The sequence below is a fragment of the Nymphaea colorata genome, chromosome 2, assembly GCF_008831285.2.
Source record: "Nymphaea colorata isolate Beijing-Zhang1983 chromosome 2, ASM883128v2, whole genome shotgun sequence".
In the NCBI taxonomy this organism is placed as follows: domain Eukaryota; kingdom Viridiplantae; phylum Streptophyta; class Magnoliopsida; order Nymphaeales; family Nymphaeaceae; genus Nymphaea; species Nymphaea colorata.
The window spans coordinates 24,134,615-24,153,687 of NC_045139.1; the positions used below are offsets into that span (position 1 = coordinate 24,134,615).

General features: G+C 37.7%; 2 protein-coding genes across 7 annotated transcripts; both read right to left on the reverse strand.

Moving 5' to 3' along the window:
* Positions 1 to 3,907: 3,907 nt before the first annotated feature.
* Positions 3,908 to 5,664, reverse strand: LOC116247626 (UDP-glycosyltransferase 88A1-like). Its single transcript, XM_031619846.2, has one exon. It carries the CDS (start codon positions 5,463 to 5,465, stop codon positions 4,023 to 4,025), a length of 1,443 nt encoding a protein of 480 aa, XP_031475706.1. The 5' UTR covers positions 5,466 to 5,664; the 3' UTR covers positions 3,908 to 4,022.
* A 10,321-nt stretch (positions 5,665 to 15,985) lies between these two features.
* LOC116247221 (uncharacterized) lies at positions 15,986 to 17,765 on the reverse strand. Of its 6 annotated transcripts, none has more exons than XM_050075733.1 (5): positions 17,574 to 17,759; positions 17,436 to 17,504; positions 17,102 to 17,345; positions 16,855 to 16,931; positions 15,986 to 16,370 (listed from the first exon to the last, which is right to left on the reverse strand). In XM_050075733.1, the coding sequence occupies exons 2-5, from the start codon at positions 17,458 to 17,460 to the stop codon at positions 16,360 to 16,362; spliced, it is 357 nt and encodes a 118-aa protein (XP_049931690.1). In that variant the 5' UTR covers positions 17,461 to 17,504; positions 17,574 to 17,759; the 3' UTR covers positions 15,986 to 16,359. The 6 variants fall into 6 exon arrangements, 5 of the variants coding, with proteins under 5 accessions (XP_049931690.1, XP_031475109.1, XP_031475110.1 ...); XM_031619249.1 differs by having other exon boundaries at positions 15,986 to 16,701; XM_031619250.1 differs by having other exon boundaries at positions 16,855 to 16,949.
* Positions 17,766 to 19,073: the final 1,308 nt, after the last annotated feature.

Sequence of the window (19,073 nt, forward strand, 5' to 3'; positions counted from 1 at the left end):
AACATGTAACACAAAGTAGAGAACTATAATGAAGCTTGTCCCTCTTTCCTCGTGGATGTAGGCAGTAAAGTCGAACCACGTAACATTGAGTATCTCTTATTTCTTTTGCTTCTTTCCCACTCCATGTTTCTTAACAGCCGGGAGTGAATGTCCTCCACCATTAGCATCCAACATCATCGCACCAACAATTTGCCCGAAATCGGCACTCTTCGGTGGAATAGGAACTTTCAGAAAGGGGGCAGAGTCCCCTCAGAAAAGGCACTGAAGTGAGAGACAATAAAAAAAAAGAAGTCGACAGAGAGGTATGTATATTTGAAGTTCAAAATTACTCTGTCGTCCATGATGTTTTATGCATTTTATAAAATAATGTTCCACTGTTCCAAATATTTTTCAGTGGGATTATACTTTTATGAAATTACTAAAAGAGGTTCTCCATCCATTTTCTAAAAAAAAACAAGAATTGCTTTTAGCTGTTTTTTTCTTGTTACTGATATTTTCAGAATTTTTAATTTTTTTTCTTGTTACTGATATTTTCAAAAAATTATTTTATGCTGGCGGGGGTTTGGGGGGGGGGGGGGGGGGGTGCTTTAACAAGCCTAAGTACTCATTCGTGAGGAAAAAAAAAGGAAATAAAGGGAAGAATAATTTCGTTTTAAGATTTAAATTCTTGAAATTAATTTTGAATGATTTGGACCCCAACAGTGTATTAACTTTGATAGAATATTGTTTGAATTTGTGGATTGTTTTCAAAGCGATAGGGATATTGTCTATGTGAAGGTATACATACGAAAAGATAAAAGCTTTATGTGTGGAAACGCTATTTTCTTTGGCCCTAACTAGCATACTCATTTGGATCTCGATATTACTCTTGAATCATGTTTTCATAATATTTGGATCCTTTCATGTTTAAATCTATGTTGACTATATTTTGGATATTGTTGGGGCTTGGATCCGTGATGATAATTAGATACGTTTTGAAATTTTTTTTTTTTTGCTAGAATTTGGATCACACAGAAAACATTGTAAACTGGACCATTGATCTGATATAACTTGATTAGATCTTTTGTTTAAGATCTATATCTTTTTTATATTGGATCTAAACGTATTATGATATGTGTAATTATATTATTGTATGCTGGTATGCTAAGAGTTGTAAATCAACACTCTTAAACATAGTGAAATCCATACAACATTGTGCTTGGTTCATGATAAATTCAGATCCAGATTAACTCGCTTGAATCATTAGCTCTAAATATTTGTACTTACATTGAATCCAAGATATCATCATGTTTGCTTCTTTCTTGTAGTTGTAAGATAACACTCTTAAACATGATGAAATTCATATTAAAGGTGTATTTTTCATTTGAAGATCTATTGTGCTAAAGTTCTAGTACACGAAATTTTATTTGCTCTTATTAGAGTTGACTAGCTGGTATGGATTTCGATTTGCATCATACTAAAAATAAGAAAAAGAAAAATCTTTGGTGTTGACTAAAGAGAACTAGATTGTTATTTGGGAGGAGATATTCATTATCATTTTTTATTGTTGTGTTTGGGTCTATGTTGATATGATCTAAATTTTTATATTTGAACTAGTAAATCCACATTACATAAAGTTTAGATTCAAATCTAAACAAACTTGTTTGGATATGCGGGAAAAAATTCATATCTTGTTTACATTGATTCCAATATATGTTATCATGTTTGCCTTTAGATCTAATCATATTTTAATATTTGTTGCTATTCTAGATCCAAAGATCATTCTAGAGAACTCTTGAATAGAGTTATATTTGCTTCTCTTTCTTAGGAAGATGAATTTTATTTTAATACATGTTCAAGAGATGTAATATAACACTTTCTAACTAAAATTCATATTGGCAAGAATGCATTTATTTGAAGCTTCATAGCACTAAAGTGCTAGTAAATGATAACTTGATTTTCTCAAAAGAGATATGAGTTAGCATTGATCCAAACAAGGTTGTTGAATCATATTGTATAATATTTGAAAAAGGATCATGTGTTTTAAATTCATATTAGTTGTATTAGTTGTATTGTTGATATTACTATTTTGGATTTATGCTAATATAATATGACTATTATGCTATTTGTTCATTTGTGGATCCAACCATGCTAGTATGATACTAAGTAAGTTATTGTTTAAGAATGAATTTGTTTTTCTATATTTGCCATGAGGTGTAAGATAACACTTATGAATATAATGACAAAAACTAGATCCATATTGAGATCTATAATGCATGTCAAAATACAGATCTAAAAATTAAAAAATATGTTTGCAAATACATATGTATTGGATACCCAAATAAAAGTAGGGTATATGATGTTTTTATGCATGAGATAGAATTATTCCAGTAGAAATTCTAGTGTTATTCCAATGTTCATCAACTATAAAGTGGAGATCTAGACTCAGTATATAGTGGCTTCAAAAATGATAAATGTCTTTCCATGGCACTTTTCAGCTCATAAAAATGTGTTTTTTTGAGGTGAAGATATGCTATGCACTCCCCATTTTGGTAGATACGATTAACCTCTTACTCTTCATACCAGCAAAATTCCAGTATATGAATGGCTATGGGGCGATTGCAGTGGTAGGGCACACTGTAGCTGGTCCGGCCAAACAATAATTTACATTATTTACATATTTTATTGATTTTTAGTTTTTACATATGATTGCACCACACTCAAAGTTTGATATTTAAACTTGGAGTGCTCCATACTTAGAAATTTGTAACTCTGCCACTAGGTGATTGCAACAGGTAACCAACAGCTCCCATTGACAGCAGTAGATCCTGCAAATCATGTGCTAATTTAAATCTTCGGAATCTAACGATGTGGTTTTACCCAGTTCACTTCGATGCACCTAAAACAAAGATGCAAGCGTAATTACCGTATCCACGACACAATAATAAAAGTGAAATTTATGAAGGGCAATGAGTGCCCACAAAAATCATAGAATGAACCACAGAATGGATGGGGTAAGGAGCATAGCCAGAAATTTTTCATGAAATGGTTGAATTAAAGTTCCTAAATTTTAAGATGGGTCGAAATATCATTTTTCAAAATTTTCACATAAAATAAGTAAAATTTTCTAAAACTTACATATAATTTTTTCAAAAAAAAAGGGGGGGGGGGGGAGGCCCATGCAGGCCCACCTTGGCTCGGCCTTTGATGGCTTTGTCCAATAATTACAACGGCCAACTGAAAGATTGGTGTATTATGTCTAGCTCAGCCAAGTAAAAGTTGCAATAAGGGATATGAGGTTCATGAGAAATATATTATTAAAATTCCCTAAATCCCAGTAAAAAGGAAAGAAACAGGTTCCAAAAAAAACAAAAAATAAAAGTGGTAGAGAAAAATCCACCATATATATCTTCCATCGACTCCATTGACAATATGGTCATTGACTGTTAGTTGGCAGTGTTTGTATTTCACGAATGGATGGGCATCACTCAATTTTGTGGATATGGATGTAAGAAGAGCCAAGCCAACTTGGGTTAGACTTAGAACTCGCCGCTTAAGCTTGAGTGAAAACTCTAGTTATAAACTAATTGAGTTTGAGTTACACAAGTTCATTTCGTTTACACTTAGATTTAGTTCGTGCATTCACTGTTTGTTAATCTTTTGGACCATGTCAGTATTTTTTTATGAATTTTGGCACTCCTTTTTTTTTGTTTTCATTTTAATGAAAAATTATACGAGATTAAACAATTTGTTTTCATTTTCATTAAAAATCATATGAGCTTAAACTAGCCAAGCACAAACTCGAACTCGCCTCATAAAGTTCAACTCAAGCTCAAGCAAAGCAATATGCGACTGGAGCCAAGCTCAACCTTGGTCTGTTCGTTGTACTTTGTTATATGTGGGCCTGAAAAGATAAAGAGCCATTAAATTGGGTGGAGCACGATTTTTAGCGAATGAATTCATGAAAGCACACGCTGAGTCCAATACCAAACAAAAATGTGAGACCCACATCAATTGGATTCCTGAATTCCCTAAGCACGTAACTAGGCGCACACATTGTCTGTGGCTACCCTGCTCTCCCACTCATCACCCAACCTCGCCAGGCTCGCCCACGAAGATCCACCTTCTTTGACTGCTGCGGCTGCTGCATCCCTGGCCGCCTCTGCTCGCTCCCTCAGTCTAGCCCCTTCCTCCGATCCCATCAGCAGACGGACACATCTCTCTACCTCGGCTGCGCCCACCAGACCGTCGGGACCCTCCTGAATGGCAACGGCCAGACACAGCTCCTTTACCAGCAAAGCGCGGTTGATGCGTTGCTCTGCGTATAGCGGCCAGGCGACCATGGGCACGCCTGCACAAACGCACTCCAGCACCGAGTTCCATCCGCAATGCGTCATGAACCCGCCAACCGCACCGTGGCTCAGCACCCTCGTCTGCGGCGCCCACGACTTGACCACCAGCCCTCTGTCCCGAGTCCGCTCCAAAAACCCTTGCGGCAGCAGCGCTTGAGGGTCCGCATCCGAAGAAACGAGAGCTGGTCCTGACCCACTACCTGGGCTTCGAACCACCCAAAGGAACCGCTGGCCGCTCCGCTCCAGCCCATCCGCGATCTCCCTGAGCTGATCCATGGAAAACCGGCCGAGGCTCCCGAAGCACAGGAACACCACGCTGCGGTCCGGCTGGGAGTCGAGCCAGTTGAGGCACTCCGCGTCGCCGTCCGCCTTCTTCCAGGACGCGATCACAGGCCCGATCGCATGAACGTGGGACGGGGGTCCGTTCGGCACGCACAGGCCGTCTGAGATTGCTTGGAGCGCCCGTGGCTCTAGTGCATCAAAGGTGTTCACTATGAGCCCCTGGGCTCGGCTCAGCTGGGACGACACCTCTAAAAACCAAAAGTAAGTTTCTTCGCGATCCAGCATCGGAAGAGGCATATCCAGGGAAGGCAATGGGGGGATGCCGGGGATGTGCAGATCTGCGTTGAGATTACGGAAACTGAGGTCCGTCTGGTGATCTAGCTCGTTGAGGTACAAGAACGTCGCAAGTACTCCAGCAGAGGAAGTGAAGTAAATGTACACGGGTAAGCCCAGGCTGCCGGCGGCGACGCTCATGGAGGAGATGCAGAAGAAGTCTACGACAAATGCTAAGATGGTAGAAGACTGGGAGATGAGCTCCAACGCATCCTTGACGTGGGGGTTACAGGTGTTGAGGAATTCGAAGATGAGAAGCTCGTGGTGCTGGGCATTGTGATGTTGGTTGGAGAAATCGAGCGGCTGGGGAAGATGGTGGAAGGAGACGCCGAGATTAGAGGACTCGACGGCCTTGATGTAAGGGGTGGAGTCGCCGAGGTTAAAGGGAGGGGAGGCGATGAGGACGGTGACGGGGAGGCGGAGGCGGAGGTGGATGAGCTTGCCGAGCTCCACCATGGTGATGAGGTGGCCCATGCCGGGGGAGGGATACAGGACCACCGTCCGCCGCTGCTGCTTCATCTTTCCTCGACCTCACCAACACTACTGCAAGCTGTGTTCAAGCCCTTTGATCTTGTGTTCTTGCTCCCTCTTCCTCCTCCTTCCTTCCCTTCTTTCTCCTCCCTCCTTCCATTCTTCCTCCCTCCCTCCTTTCTTCCTCCTCCCTCCTTCCTCCGTCCTCCTCCCCCTCTCGCTCCGTTCTTCCTCCTCCCTCCTTCCCTTCTTCCTCCATCCACCTTTTTCTTCCTCCATCTTTCTCCTCCCTCCTTCCCTTCCTCCTCCTCCCTCCTTCCCTTCTTCCTCCTTCCTCCTTCCTCCCATCTTCCTCCTCCCACCTTCCCTTCTTCCTCCTCCCACCTTCCCTTCTTCCTTCCAAATTAAAAAAAAAAAATCTGGAAACATTTTTCCACCTTTCTAGCTCAAAAATTTTCTTCTAAAATATATTTTTGTTTCCACCATTAATGGTAAAAAAAACATTTCATGTTTGATAAAGGAGAAAAATTTTAAAAATTTGAAAAATATTTCTTATGCTACAGGAAATTTTTCCTCGGCAAACGCCAGCCAGGTACTTGTCCCACAACACTGCAGCAAACTATTCGTCAGCCAGGTACTTGTCCTCCACAACACTGCAGCAAACTATTGGTGAGGTCTAGTTTAACATTCATTCGCAATGGTCAATCCACTAGATAGCATTTCCTCCCCCAGTGGCACTCCGGAATCTTGATTATGGAATTCGGAGAATTGGATACAGGATCCTGTGCTCCAAAACGGTGTTGTGTTTGCTTTCCTAAAACGAAGATAGGTGTTGGATGGGCATGCATGACGGAAACGGAACCCATGGAACGTAATCCTCTTTTGTGAATGTTATAAAAAGCTGTGGGGTGTCTACACAATTCTTTTAAAAGTATTTTGAGTTGTTTTGAAAATTCATTGAAAATTCTGAGTTAAGCAAGATTTAAAACCAATATTAGCCCTTTAATTTCGAAACATCGTTCTATGCTTCCAATGCGCCAACAAAAATATATTCCATTCACAAAAAAGAAAACGTGACAAAAATAAAAAAAAAAAACTATGATAAAAAAAAACATGACAAAAAGTTTCATATAGCCCTGGTACATGGTTAGATCGGGCTCGGCTTTGGGCCAAAAAAAAAATTGGCTCGAGTTGACCTATTAGGTCACCTATGGGGCTGCATTCGATTTGATTTATTTTTTAATAGTTATGACAAAAATATCTTCCATTCACAAAAAAACGTAACAAAAATGAAAATAAAAAATAAAAAGACTATATAAAAAAAACATGACAAAAAGACTTCATATAGACCGGGTACCCAGTCCGATCGGGTTCGGGTTTGAGCCGAAAAAATCAGCTCGAGCTGACCCGATAACGTATCCGGTCGGCTCGACGGCACTCCATTCGATTTGAGTTATTTTTTAATATTATTTTTATTTAATAATGACATATATTTTATTATTAAAAATATATTTTATATTTAAAAATATTTTTATTTTAATCGGGCATGACTGGACCGAGCATAAACTCGATTTTCAAGTGTCGAACCAGCTCTAACCCGACCCTTATTGGGCCGGCCATATGCGGAGGCCTAGTGAGATCCCCGAAGGCAAAAGCTGCCCAACTCACATAGTTTCATGTGCTTTTTGTTTTCATCCAAACCATGTGAAATAGTGGCTATGAGCCTTATCAAGGCTCACTTGCAGTTACAAGATTAAATAAGAAAATTATCCACAAATCCATTTGGCCATAACTTGCTGCCGGGCATCAAGAAACCCTAGGAGGCGGTCTATAAAAGCCCAACTTATCTTATACTTATTGTTAATCGAGAAATTAGCCGGCGCCTCCTAGAAGCAAACCCTGAAATTATTCTAACTCTCTTTTCTTCTTCTTCTTACTATTGTTGTTGCCTCTGCTGAGGCTGGTGCACTTGCTGCGCAGACTCAGAGCCGTAGCTGTTCCGCTGCCGTAGCTCCAACTGTGGTATCAAAGCCTCGTTATTCAACCTACAAAAAAAAAAAAAAATCAAAATGCCGAAACAGTGAGTTAGTTAATCTAATGTTTGTGAAACCTGCTATCGTCTCTGTTTGTGTGTGCTTGATATGCACACCATATATGATGCTATTTTATTGTATGTTGGGATGCATGATACTTAGCATATGCATGTTGTTTATGGTCATTCACGTTCATAGTATTGTACATATATTAGATAACATGTCAAGTGAGATTTGATATGATTACATATTCGACTGTCTTCTATCATTATATTTGTGCTTGCACCTAGAAAATGTCACCCAAGTATTTTTAGGTATTGACGATGATGCATTCTGGCATCGATTTTCTAATGCAATGGTTGTTTACCATTTTTTTTGTTTCCCTCACTATGGTATTACCTATCGCATGTCATGCCATTCTTTTCCTTTCATGTGAATTCAGCGGTTTTTTTTAATTCTGTATGTGAAAAAGAAAAGAAAGAAGAAAGAAGAAACAACTAAGGAAGAGTAGGAAAGATTAAATAATAATAATAATAATAATAATAATAATAATAATAATAATAATAACTAGTCGATAATTTACCGTGTGGCTGAAACCACCTTTCCTTTCCAGGTTGTTTTAGGTTGCTGTAGGGATTCCCAACCCTTGAAGTTACAAGTATGCTCTGGGTTTGTTGTTCTTTTCTTGAAACATTTGTATCATCCAACAGAGAAAATTAACATTTTGCTCAAGAAGAAAAAAACCCATGACAGAATCTGTAACCCTGCAGGTGCCGATTTGGCTTCGGCCATCTTCTCGATCACTAAAAATTGAAACCTACGCAGCAGTTACAGTGAGAAAACAAAAGAAAAAGAAGAAGAAAGTAAGAGAAATGACCGCTTTACCTATTGTCAGGCCTTTTGTGGTTTTTCCAGCACTACTATAAAACGAGAAAAGTAAGATGGACGATGAGCAAACCGACATAGTGGCATACCACTACTACCGATTCTGTGCTTGGAAAATGGAGAAGAGATCAACTTCTAGTGGGAAAAAAAAGGTTCATACTTGACATTAGAGGGAAGTCTTGGACGAAGGGTTTCTATTTTCTCTTTTTGCTCAGATGGAAAAGAAACCCCTGAGGACCCGAACTTTGTGTCCGCCTAATATCCTCTGGCTTTTTGGTAAAGAACCCCTGTAGAGGTCAGATTTGATTGACAAAACTCTTGACACCTGAAACTTCTATGCATGAATCTGGCCCTTTGTGTTCACTGAAGCTAGCCATTGTTGGCGTGGCTGTCCGACATGGTCACCAGAAAGTAGGGATGTCAACGGATCGGATATCCGATCCAAATTGCTCTTACAAAATCGGATATGGTAAGCAATTTGACATCCGATTGAGAAATCTGATCGGATTCGGATTTAAGAAATAACATCCGATCAGATACGGATTTGGATTCATTTTTAAGTAAATATTCGATCGGATACTACTACATAACATCCTATCGGATACGGATTCGGATTCAGTTTTAAGTAAATATCCGATCGGATACTAACTCTAACATGATATCCAAACATCCGAATCCGAACTTTAACCGATCTGAAGCCAAACTCACTAACTTAACACCATGACACAAATTGAATATAAATATTATATATGGTATAATCTTATTAAGAGCTAACTTTCATTGAGTTGCATATAATGATATTCTTATAGAAATCATATACACAATTTAACTTAAAATATTTTATAATTATATCAAATAAAGTTAATTAATTAAATAATACTATTTTTAATTAATTTCTTTTCTAATCAAGCAAACTATTATAGTTAAGGCATCAATTAAGCATGATATCGTAAATAATATATGTACTTAATTGAAATAATAAAGAAAACTTCAACGAAGAAATTCAATAAAATGGGAATTTTAAAAAATATGAAAAAGACACTATTAAAGCTACAATTTTTTTAATGGACCGTAAATCCATAATGTCAAATTGGTTACAAGAATAGCTATATTATATATTTAAAAAATAGCAAGTTTAAAAAAAATTATTGGCATGTACTTCACCTATGAAAAAAAAAGTTGATGGCAAAAAATATATTTTTTTAAAAAACCAACTTAAAAAAAAATATGTTTTATAATAAAAAGAAATCTTCATTGTACATAATCTCACTATGAAAAAACTGCTAAACTTATAAAAAAAGTTTTATTTATCAAATTATCAATTCACTTATTTAATTAATCAAGTAAATTAATTTTTATGATCATACAATTCATTCAAAAGGCTTAAGTATTCGATATGTAACACATAATTCACAAATTAAAAACAAAAGCCTCTAACTAGGAGGAAAACGACAAATTGTAAGATTTAATAAACTATCTTATATATCATTGGAGTAATTATACAGTTTTATGCAAAAAACACAACTATCCGATCTTGGTAAGAGGAATAATAAATTATTTGATATATCAATGAACACTCCTTTTATGGATGTAACACAAACTATTTCAATTAACACAATGAAATGAAAAAAAACATTAAATAATGTCTCTTTTTAATTGAGAAATAATATGGATCACCTGATTTAATAATTCTTAATAAGAAATCATCACGAAATAATAATTTACTCAATTAAAATATGTTATTATTTAAAAATAGACCAATCAATGTTCAATATGCATAGTTAATTTGAAGAAAGTACGAAAGTCAAACATACTAGTTGTTCAATAGACCAATCAAAGTTCAATATACTATTTGTTTTCAACAAGTATTTAAAAAAGAGAATTTATCAAAAATATATGTGAAAATAATTTAAAACGTCCTTAAACAACTTAAAGACACAAAACATAGAAGTCAAATATGATAAAATATGAGCATAAATAACTTATTGAGAAAATTAATAAGCTAACAGTTAAAACATCTTAACCAACCATGTGAAAATTAAGAATAAATATTTGCTTATAAAAAGAAAATATAAAAGTTCAAAATATAAAGCAATTTATAGTCAAATTCAGTAAAAAAACTCGACTTGTTGAAATGCACATATATATATAATATAAATAATTTATTTTTTCATACATATTTGAAATGGGCCCAAGCACACTTAATTTGAACAGTATTTTGATTATAAAAAAATAAAATTTGAAAATTATTAAGAAATCAAGAATATCTTAAAAAATTAAAAAATAGAGATAAACTCATTTAAATAATTAAGTTGAGTTTCAGTTCACTAAACTTGAACTGTTAATGCTTGATTAGGCTCCAAAATGGGTAACAACTTTTACATACTCGTTTTTTAATTAAAATAACCGGTTTCAAAATCCTGTCTCAGGCGAGAAAATTTAACTTTTCCCCATTCAGTTTTCTTTGTTTCTAAAAGTTCTTGCCCCCAAATGCAACCCTAAAAGTTTTTTCCCCCAAATGCAACCCTAAGGCCACGTTTGAGGGCCATGAAAAATTCATGGAGGGGTTTTCTTCCTTTTTTTACATTAAATGTTGAAAACTGATACACCACATTATTGAAACCGGTTCACCACGTTATAGAGTTTTGTTTCTTTCATTTTTGTCTCTGGCTCTCTTCTGTCTACCATCCTCACCAGCTCACCGCAGTAGCGGAGCTACGTGTGGGCTGGCGTGGGCCTCTGCCCACACCAGCCCAATAAAGCTCCATGTGAAAAGGAGCTTCACATGCGGAGCTTCAAGGCATGTTTTGGCAGTTGCCCATGCCAGAATTGGGTCGCGCCCCACCGTTTTCTTCTGCCTCCAGCCCGCTTTCTGTTATGCTCCAGCCTCTAGGCGAGGTTACTGCAAGCATCTCGTTCAGGGATTTTCGAGAATTCTAAGCCAACACCGAAATCGCTGGCGGCAGGCCAAGGGGTAAATGTCCGAGAGTCTGACATTTAATCGCTTCTGTCTCCTCCGCCTCTGCTGCTCCTGACTCCTGCTTTTTTGTTTCTTTTCTTAACTATTAGTGGAAAAGTAAGAAGAAGCGGTGAATCTGATAGCAGTAGCACTTAAAGTATAGGATTTTCCTGTAATGAATTTCAGCTTTCAAATTTGTCTAATTTATGAAGGATTTTTGTTTGGCGATCTAATCGCACTTGAGGAATGAGGAGATCAAAGCTTCGCCAAACATCCCTCAATGTTTGTTTATTTTTACATTAATATCTTTAAATATTTGCTTTGTTCTATATGTGAGTGCCCCTTCGTATGTGAAAATCTATGAATGGGTGCCCCCTCCAGAAAACTTGTCTGGCTTCGCCACTGGCTCACCGCCGTTGCGCTGCAGACCAGCACGACAACTCCACCGTCCGGCTGGTTCACAGTTCCACCGTCCGGCATCCGGTATCTAGCCACAGCCCACCGACATCCCATGACCCTGTCATCGATCTTTGCCGATTCTGAACTGCCATTGGTATCAGGTATGTAACATTGACCCTCTCTTTCATGCACTCTCTCTTTGTCTCTCTTTCTCTCTCTCTTTTAACTCACCATAAGACCTCATCCTCACAGGCTTGCCACTCACCGCCGCAGGGCGTGCCTCTTCCTCTTTTACTTGTTCACATTTAAATTACTAGCTTCTAATTGTTACTCACTTGGTGTTATTTGATTTGGATTTGGGTTGCAACCTTGTGCCATTAAAACGTTTGACAGAGGGATTAAGAGAAACAAAGGCAGCAAAAGATTTCGTACATTTCAGGAAGATGAAAGTTTAGGGAAATGGAAGGAAAAGCTACTTGGTCATATTGATGATAATGAATACGGTTAGTTGTCGAATAAGCTTCATTTATTTTTTCTATATACCTTTATAGCATTTTTTGGCCAAATTTTTTCTGTGTTGCAGGTCAGATAGAGCCAGAAGTCACATTCCTCACCATAGGAATCGTGTCTAACAGCTGTCCAGAATTTTCTACCTCTCTGTCCGTGGTTTGGATCATTTATATGCATTGTGATAGCCAGGACATATCCTCGATATACCATGACTTTATTATCTCTGATCACATATGAATTAGTATGCAAATACTTTATAGATTATATGACAGGAAATTCTCTTAATTTTGATATAAATGCGTAAGTTAATCAATGCAAATGCATGTTGGGTACATTTGCTCCACAGCAAGAGCCTTACATTCACATGCTGGAGAAAGAGACGACTCCATCAGAAGTAATGGCACGAGGCACATACATGGCTAAGCTTAAGGTGTGTTGCTTTTTTTCCTGTCAAAGACATTGTATTTGGATTCTATTCACACGAACAAAAATCTGCATTTGTTTTGTCTATGTCTGTATTAGTTATGGCAATCTGCATTCTGATATGTTATACCATAGGCATGTTAAATCCTTCAACTGAAGGATTAAAGAACCTGTTAGTGTTTCAAACATGGTTGTTTCTTTTCAAATGTTCATAATCTATTTGTATGTCTTGTGGGCTTTCTGTACTCAAATAATTTATCTTTTGCAGTTAATTGTTTTATTCATGGACTGACTTTGTCTGGCTTGTTTTCGTTTGACAGTTTGAAGACGATGACAGAAGATGTCACTTTGAACTTGACATTTCTATTATGCTTTTGAGATAAAGAAACACTGCTAGATGTTGTGATTTCCATGCTTGAATATAAAAAAAATGAGGCTTCTAGTACTGTTACCTGTTGTTCTGTTCTGCTGTCATCTTTGAGTAAGCTTAAAAAAATCACCTGTCTGTCCTCAAAGTGCAGATAATCTGCTAAACTTTTTTTGTTTCTTCACCACAGAAGCAGTTAATGGCCATTTCTTGTTATTCATAGTTTGAGTCTTCTAGGAGAGGCTAGGAGAGGCAGAATAATAGAAATGCCATTAGCATAGAGAAAGCTTTGTTGACAAATTCTTCTCTTGATCTGCATATACCAACTAATGCCACTAAAGCTGGCTTCCTAAATCACATGGTTTGAAATTGGATTTTGTTGAAGGCACAACTTTTGATAACTGAGCTATAAAAGTCATAAATCTGATTCGGATGGATTCAGATATAACTTAAAAGTTTAATTCGGATTTGGATATGACTTTTCGGATATAACTTAAAAGTCGGATTGGGATCGGATTCGGATATAATTTAAAATTTGGATCGGATTCGGATATAAATTAAAATTTGGATTCGGATCGGATTCAAATATAAGTTAAAAATTGGATTCGGATATAGATTTTAAAATCGGATTCAGATATGGTATAAATTTTTTTTATTCGAATTCAATCTAAATCTGAATCCAAATATCAGAATATCCAAAAAATCAGATATGGTAAAAGGTATATCCGATCCGAATTCGATCCATTGACATCCCTACCAGAAAGTGGTGATCTCGCGCTGCTATAGAGAAAGGGAGGAAGAAAACCATCATCCTTGAGTAGGATCTGGTTTAGAGAAAGGGAGGAAGAAAACCCGAAACATCTGGACCTCTATGTTCTCTGGAGCTAGCCATTGTTCGCCCTAGGCTGTCCAACATCGTCACCAGAAAGTGGCGATCTCGTACTGTAGAGAAAGGGAGGAAGAAAACCATCATCCTTTAGGGCCAGTTTGATGGCATGGAAGAATTTAACGTGTTAAATTTACCATGGTAAATTTTTTCAGAAAAATTTACAGGATGAAATTTCTCCCTCTTCCGATTTGTGGTCCTGTTGGTTGACAGAGTAGAATTTAACTTGGTAAAATTAACCATGTTTGATGCACATGTAAAATGAAGGAGAGACTTTTTAAGTGACCATTGGAAGATATGGTTTTTTTTTCCTCCTCCATAGGAGTCCAAAAACAATAAGCAGCAAAATTCAAAAATGAAGCAATTGATGAAACTGTACTGAAAAATATTAAGCAAAACATTTGCCTGAGATAAAGACCTTTAGACTATCATACAAACATCTGATTTTATAGAAACCAGAGCAGGAAGACAAAAAAATTTCCTAGCTTTTTAAGCAATCAAGGTGCTTGATAAAGATCGACCGAGGGATGGAAGAACCAACAAAAAAGGGAGGGCATGATACAGAAAAGGGATTGCCAGTGACAGTTGACTCTTTGTTAGCTAAACCAACATGGTTTGAACTAAAATGGAAGAGCAAGAGAAGCACTTTGCCCATTACAATGAAACAAAAAATTGCAAGAGGTTAAACAGTTTTCCATTACAGCAAATGTATACAAACAGCATAACAGACAGATATTCTACATACTCATATTTATAGCCAAGAGTAGCTTCCACAACGGAACACAAAAGAAAGAGGAGGGATAAATAGACTGTTCATGGCGAACCAGGTCCCCAACCAATTCCATGGTCTGAATTGTATGAGGCAAATACAGCCTCAGTTCCAGGCCGTCCAGGTCTTGATCCTCATCCCACATACCATGCGAGCTATCCGCATCATCATAAAGGTCCCAATCCAAATGATAATCTTCGTCCCCTATCGAGCCCCACTCATCGTCTTCATCTACAGCTTTCCAGATAATGGAGATCATAGCGATCGACCACCTCTGGACTCAAAACCTTCAAGCCCTTCTCCAGTTGTCTCTTGGCCAGCCTCTCCTTCCCCTCCAATTTCACATCCCAACAGCCTCTCACATTGAGGAACTCAAGTTCTCAGGAAGCGATCGGTGGAAGAGGAAGGTAGAAAATCGAAGCAGAGAGTCGAAGGATGAGCCCTCGAAGCCCTAATTTGAAGAACCATGGTGATGGCTGGTGGCATAGCGGTGGCGGTGCACGGCGAGCGATCGGGCGAGCAGTAGAAGAGGAAGGAGAGAGCGACAGAGGAGAGGCAGCGAGAGAGGAGAGGAAGGAGAGAGCAGAGTGGAGAGTGGAGAGCAGAGATGAGAGGCAGCGTTGAGGGTAAATTCTCCCCAATAAAAAGTCTGAGCCTTAGGAGGCGGATTTTTTTGCGGGTTAAATGCTTCCCGTTCCTACGAATTTTACCCAGGGAATATTTCGAACGTTTGATGCACTCATCATACGACACGTTAAATTCCCCTTCTTTGTACCCTTTTCAATCGATGCACAGGATATTTCCTGTGCATCAAATAGGCCCTTACTTCAGGAGGAAGACAAACCCTAAGAGCCACATCTTCTCTTCACCACTATAGTTTTCGGCTGTTCTCTCTACCAGCCAAGGTGCTAGAAATTTTCCTCTGCAGCCCAAGAACATCAACTATGTGGATGCCTGGAGTGAATGTCCTCCACCATTATGGCCCGTTTGATGCACAGGAAGAATTTAACATGGTAATTTTTTCTAGAAAAATTTACAGAATGAAATTCCTCCCTCTTCCAATCTGAGGCCATGTTTAATGTACAAGAACTATTTAACGTGGTAAATTTAACCTTGTTTGATGCACAGGAAGAATTTAACATGGTAAATTTAACCATGTTTGATGCGTATGAAGAATTTAACGTGGTAAATGTTGTTTTTTTTTTTTTTTGTCTTCTCCTCCCCAAATTTGACGTGGAAAGAAATTGGAAGATGATTTTCCAAAAGGGTGTATTCCCTACCATCCATAAAACAACAAGATGCACAGAGAAAATTGACGTTGCAACTGACACAGCCTATACATTAACATAGAATTTCTTTATTCAACTTGATTTGGACTCTTACAAATACACATGTACACCAAAATGAAGTACATTTGCATGCATTTAAATAAAAAAATTTCTTTCAACTTGATATATCAAGTGCCCTCACTTAAGCATTGTCCGGTTTTGTCATTTTCTGTGCTCGAGAAGGTAAAGAAGCAAGTAGCATGTGCACGCTAAAAGCAAAGGTGCAAGAGCTACATGAGTTGTTGCATCATAACAGCCCTTTGAACAACTTACAATTGATACAAGGTTTAATGCCTTTAGCCCAGATCCAGCTGTCTCTCTCCTCTTCCAAAGGTTTAATGCCTTTTGCCCAGATCAAGATATATAGTAGCCAATATGCATCACTACCAGTTATCTACGGAAACATTATGAGGAAAACAACAGCTTTCCTGATCAGCATATATATTTCCAGAACATCATACAGCATCGGCAGATAAAGCTAAACTACCAGAGCATCAATTTTCTAAACCTCCTACGGTTTGATTTTTAGGCAGGTATGCTAATTAATTCCTGACCAGTTCAAAATAGCCGACCATTGCCACCTAAATCGTATGAAAAAAATCACTGACATAACTTGATCGTGGAGTCAAAGAAATTAAGCCAGGATACATTCATAAGCAACAACTTAAAGAAGAATAACAATCCGTCTGTCTAAAATGTTTGACATATGAAGGAATGACCAATCCCTGGAATGCCATATTCAGTATTTACAACAAAGAAAATCAAGAATACAACAATAGGAATATAAAACGAATTTAGAGTATGAACAAAGTCACAAACACCTAAGCACAGTAAAACCAAGAAGGTATTTATTGTCTGAAAACCCACACTTGACTTACTTCTGAATGGCATAAGCAAGTGAGGCACCTTTCCATCTGCCATTACTTGGAAATCCTCCACTCTCTGCTCGATTGATCTGCGGGTATCAGAGGACCTATCTTAACGAAACAATAGCAATCGTAATTGGTCACATATGGTGGTAATTGGCTATAAGGAACAATATAAAAGTAAATTACACAACAGAACACACAGTGATATCATTATGAATGGGAACCAATACTCTAAATCAGGAAGAAAATATCATGCCTGATCTGAGCAGATGCACAGGAAGAACACCTGCGAAAAGAGAGAAGAAATGAGACGGAGAAGGAAGAAGCCGCTGCTTCGGGGAATCGATTATGGTTTAGAAGAGGGACGGGAGCAATTGGGCTGAAGAGGGCGTAAACTTGCTGCAGCGAGTGCATGAGGATAGGGTTGCTGCACTTGTTGGGAAGTTGGGAAGGCAACTGTGGCAGTGGCAGATGCTGCCCTGTCTCTGCGTCCCTCTTCCCTGCCGGTGAGAAGCCAGAGAAGAACTAGTTAGGGCAAGAGAGAAAGGGAAGGCATCAACAAGATCAAGAGAGAAAGGGAGAAAGTGAACCGGCGGAGGAGTGGAGCGGCAACATATCTGGTGCGACAGTGAGAAGGCAGGAAAGCGAGGGAGGAGGAGCTGCAGAGGGAAGAGGAGAGGGGTGAAATGAGGATTCGAAACGAAAATGTCGAGTGGGTGAAATTTTACCTGCTCCATTTTACGTTAAACGGGTGAAATTTCACCCCGTTTGTTGTGTTTTCAGTTGGGCAGGAGAAATTTCACCTGCTTGTAAAGATTTCAACCTCTCGTCCAGTTGCCCGAAATCGGCACTCTTCGGTGGAACAGGAACTTTCAGAAAGGGGGCAAAGTCCCCTCAGAAGAGGCACTGAGATAGAGAAAATGAAAAGCAATGAAAAAAGAAGTCGACGGAGAGGTATGTATATTTGAAGTTCGAAATTACTCTGTCGTTTGTGATGCTTTATGCATTTTATAAAATAATGTTCCACTGTTCCAAATATTTTTCTACGGGATTATATTTTTTATGAAATTACTAAAACAGGTTCTCCATCCATTTTCTGAAAAAAAAAAAGAGAATTGCTTTCAGCAGTTTTTTTCTTGTTCCTGATATTTTCAGACAATTACTTTATGCTGGCTCCCATATGCAAATTAAAAAAAAGGGGGGAGGGGGCTCTAACAAGCCTAACTTCTCATTCGTGAGAAAAGAAAATGGAAATAAAGGGGAGAAAAATTCGTTTTAAGATTTAAATTCTTGAAAATAATTTTGAATGATTTGGACCCCAACAATGTTTTAACTTTCGTAGAATCTTGTTTGAATTTGTGGGTTGCTTTGTTTTCAAAGCGATACAGATATTGTCTATGTGAAGATAGACATACAGAAAGATAAAGTTTTATGTGTGGAAACGCTATTTTCTTTGGCCTTAACTAGCATACTCATTTGGATCTCGATATTACTCTTGAGTCATGTTTTCATAGCATTTGGATCCTTTCATGTTTAAATCCATGTTGACTATATTTTGGATATTGTTGGTGTTTGGATCCATGATGATAATTAGATATGTCCTGAAAGTGTTTTTGGCTAGAATTTGGATCCCACTGAAAACATTGTACTCTTCTGGGCCGTTGATCTGATATAACTTGATTAATTCTTTTGTTTAGATCTATATCCTTTTTATATTGGATCTAAACGTATTATGATATGTATGATTATATTATTGTATGTTGCTCTTAGACATGATGAGATCCATATAGCATTGTGTTTGGTTCAAGATAAATTTAGATCCAGATTAACTTGTTTGATTCATTGGCTCTAAATAGCTATACTTACATTGAATCCAAGATATAATCATGTTTGTTTTTCCCTGTAGTTATAAGGTAACACTCTTAAACATGATAAAATATATATTAAAGAGGTATTTTTTATTTTAAGATTTATTGTGCTAAAGTTCTAGTACATGAAATTTTATTTGCTCTTATTAGAGATGACTAACTGGTATGAATTTAGATTTATGTCATATTAAAAGTAAGAAAAAGAAATACCTTTGGTGTTGACTTAAGAGAACTAGATTGTTATTTGGGACAAGATATTCATTATCGTTTTCTATTGCTGTGTTTGGGTCTATGTTGATATGATCTGAATTTCTATATTTGAACTGGTGAAATCCACATTGCATAAAGTTTAGATTCAGA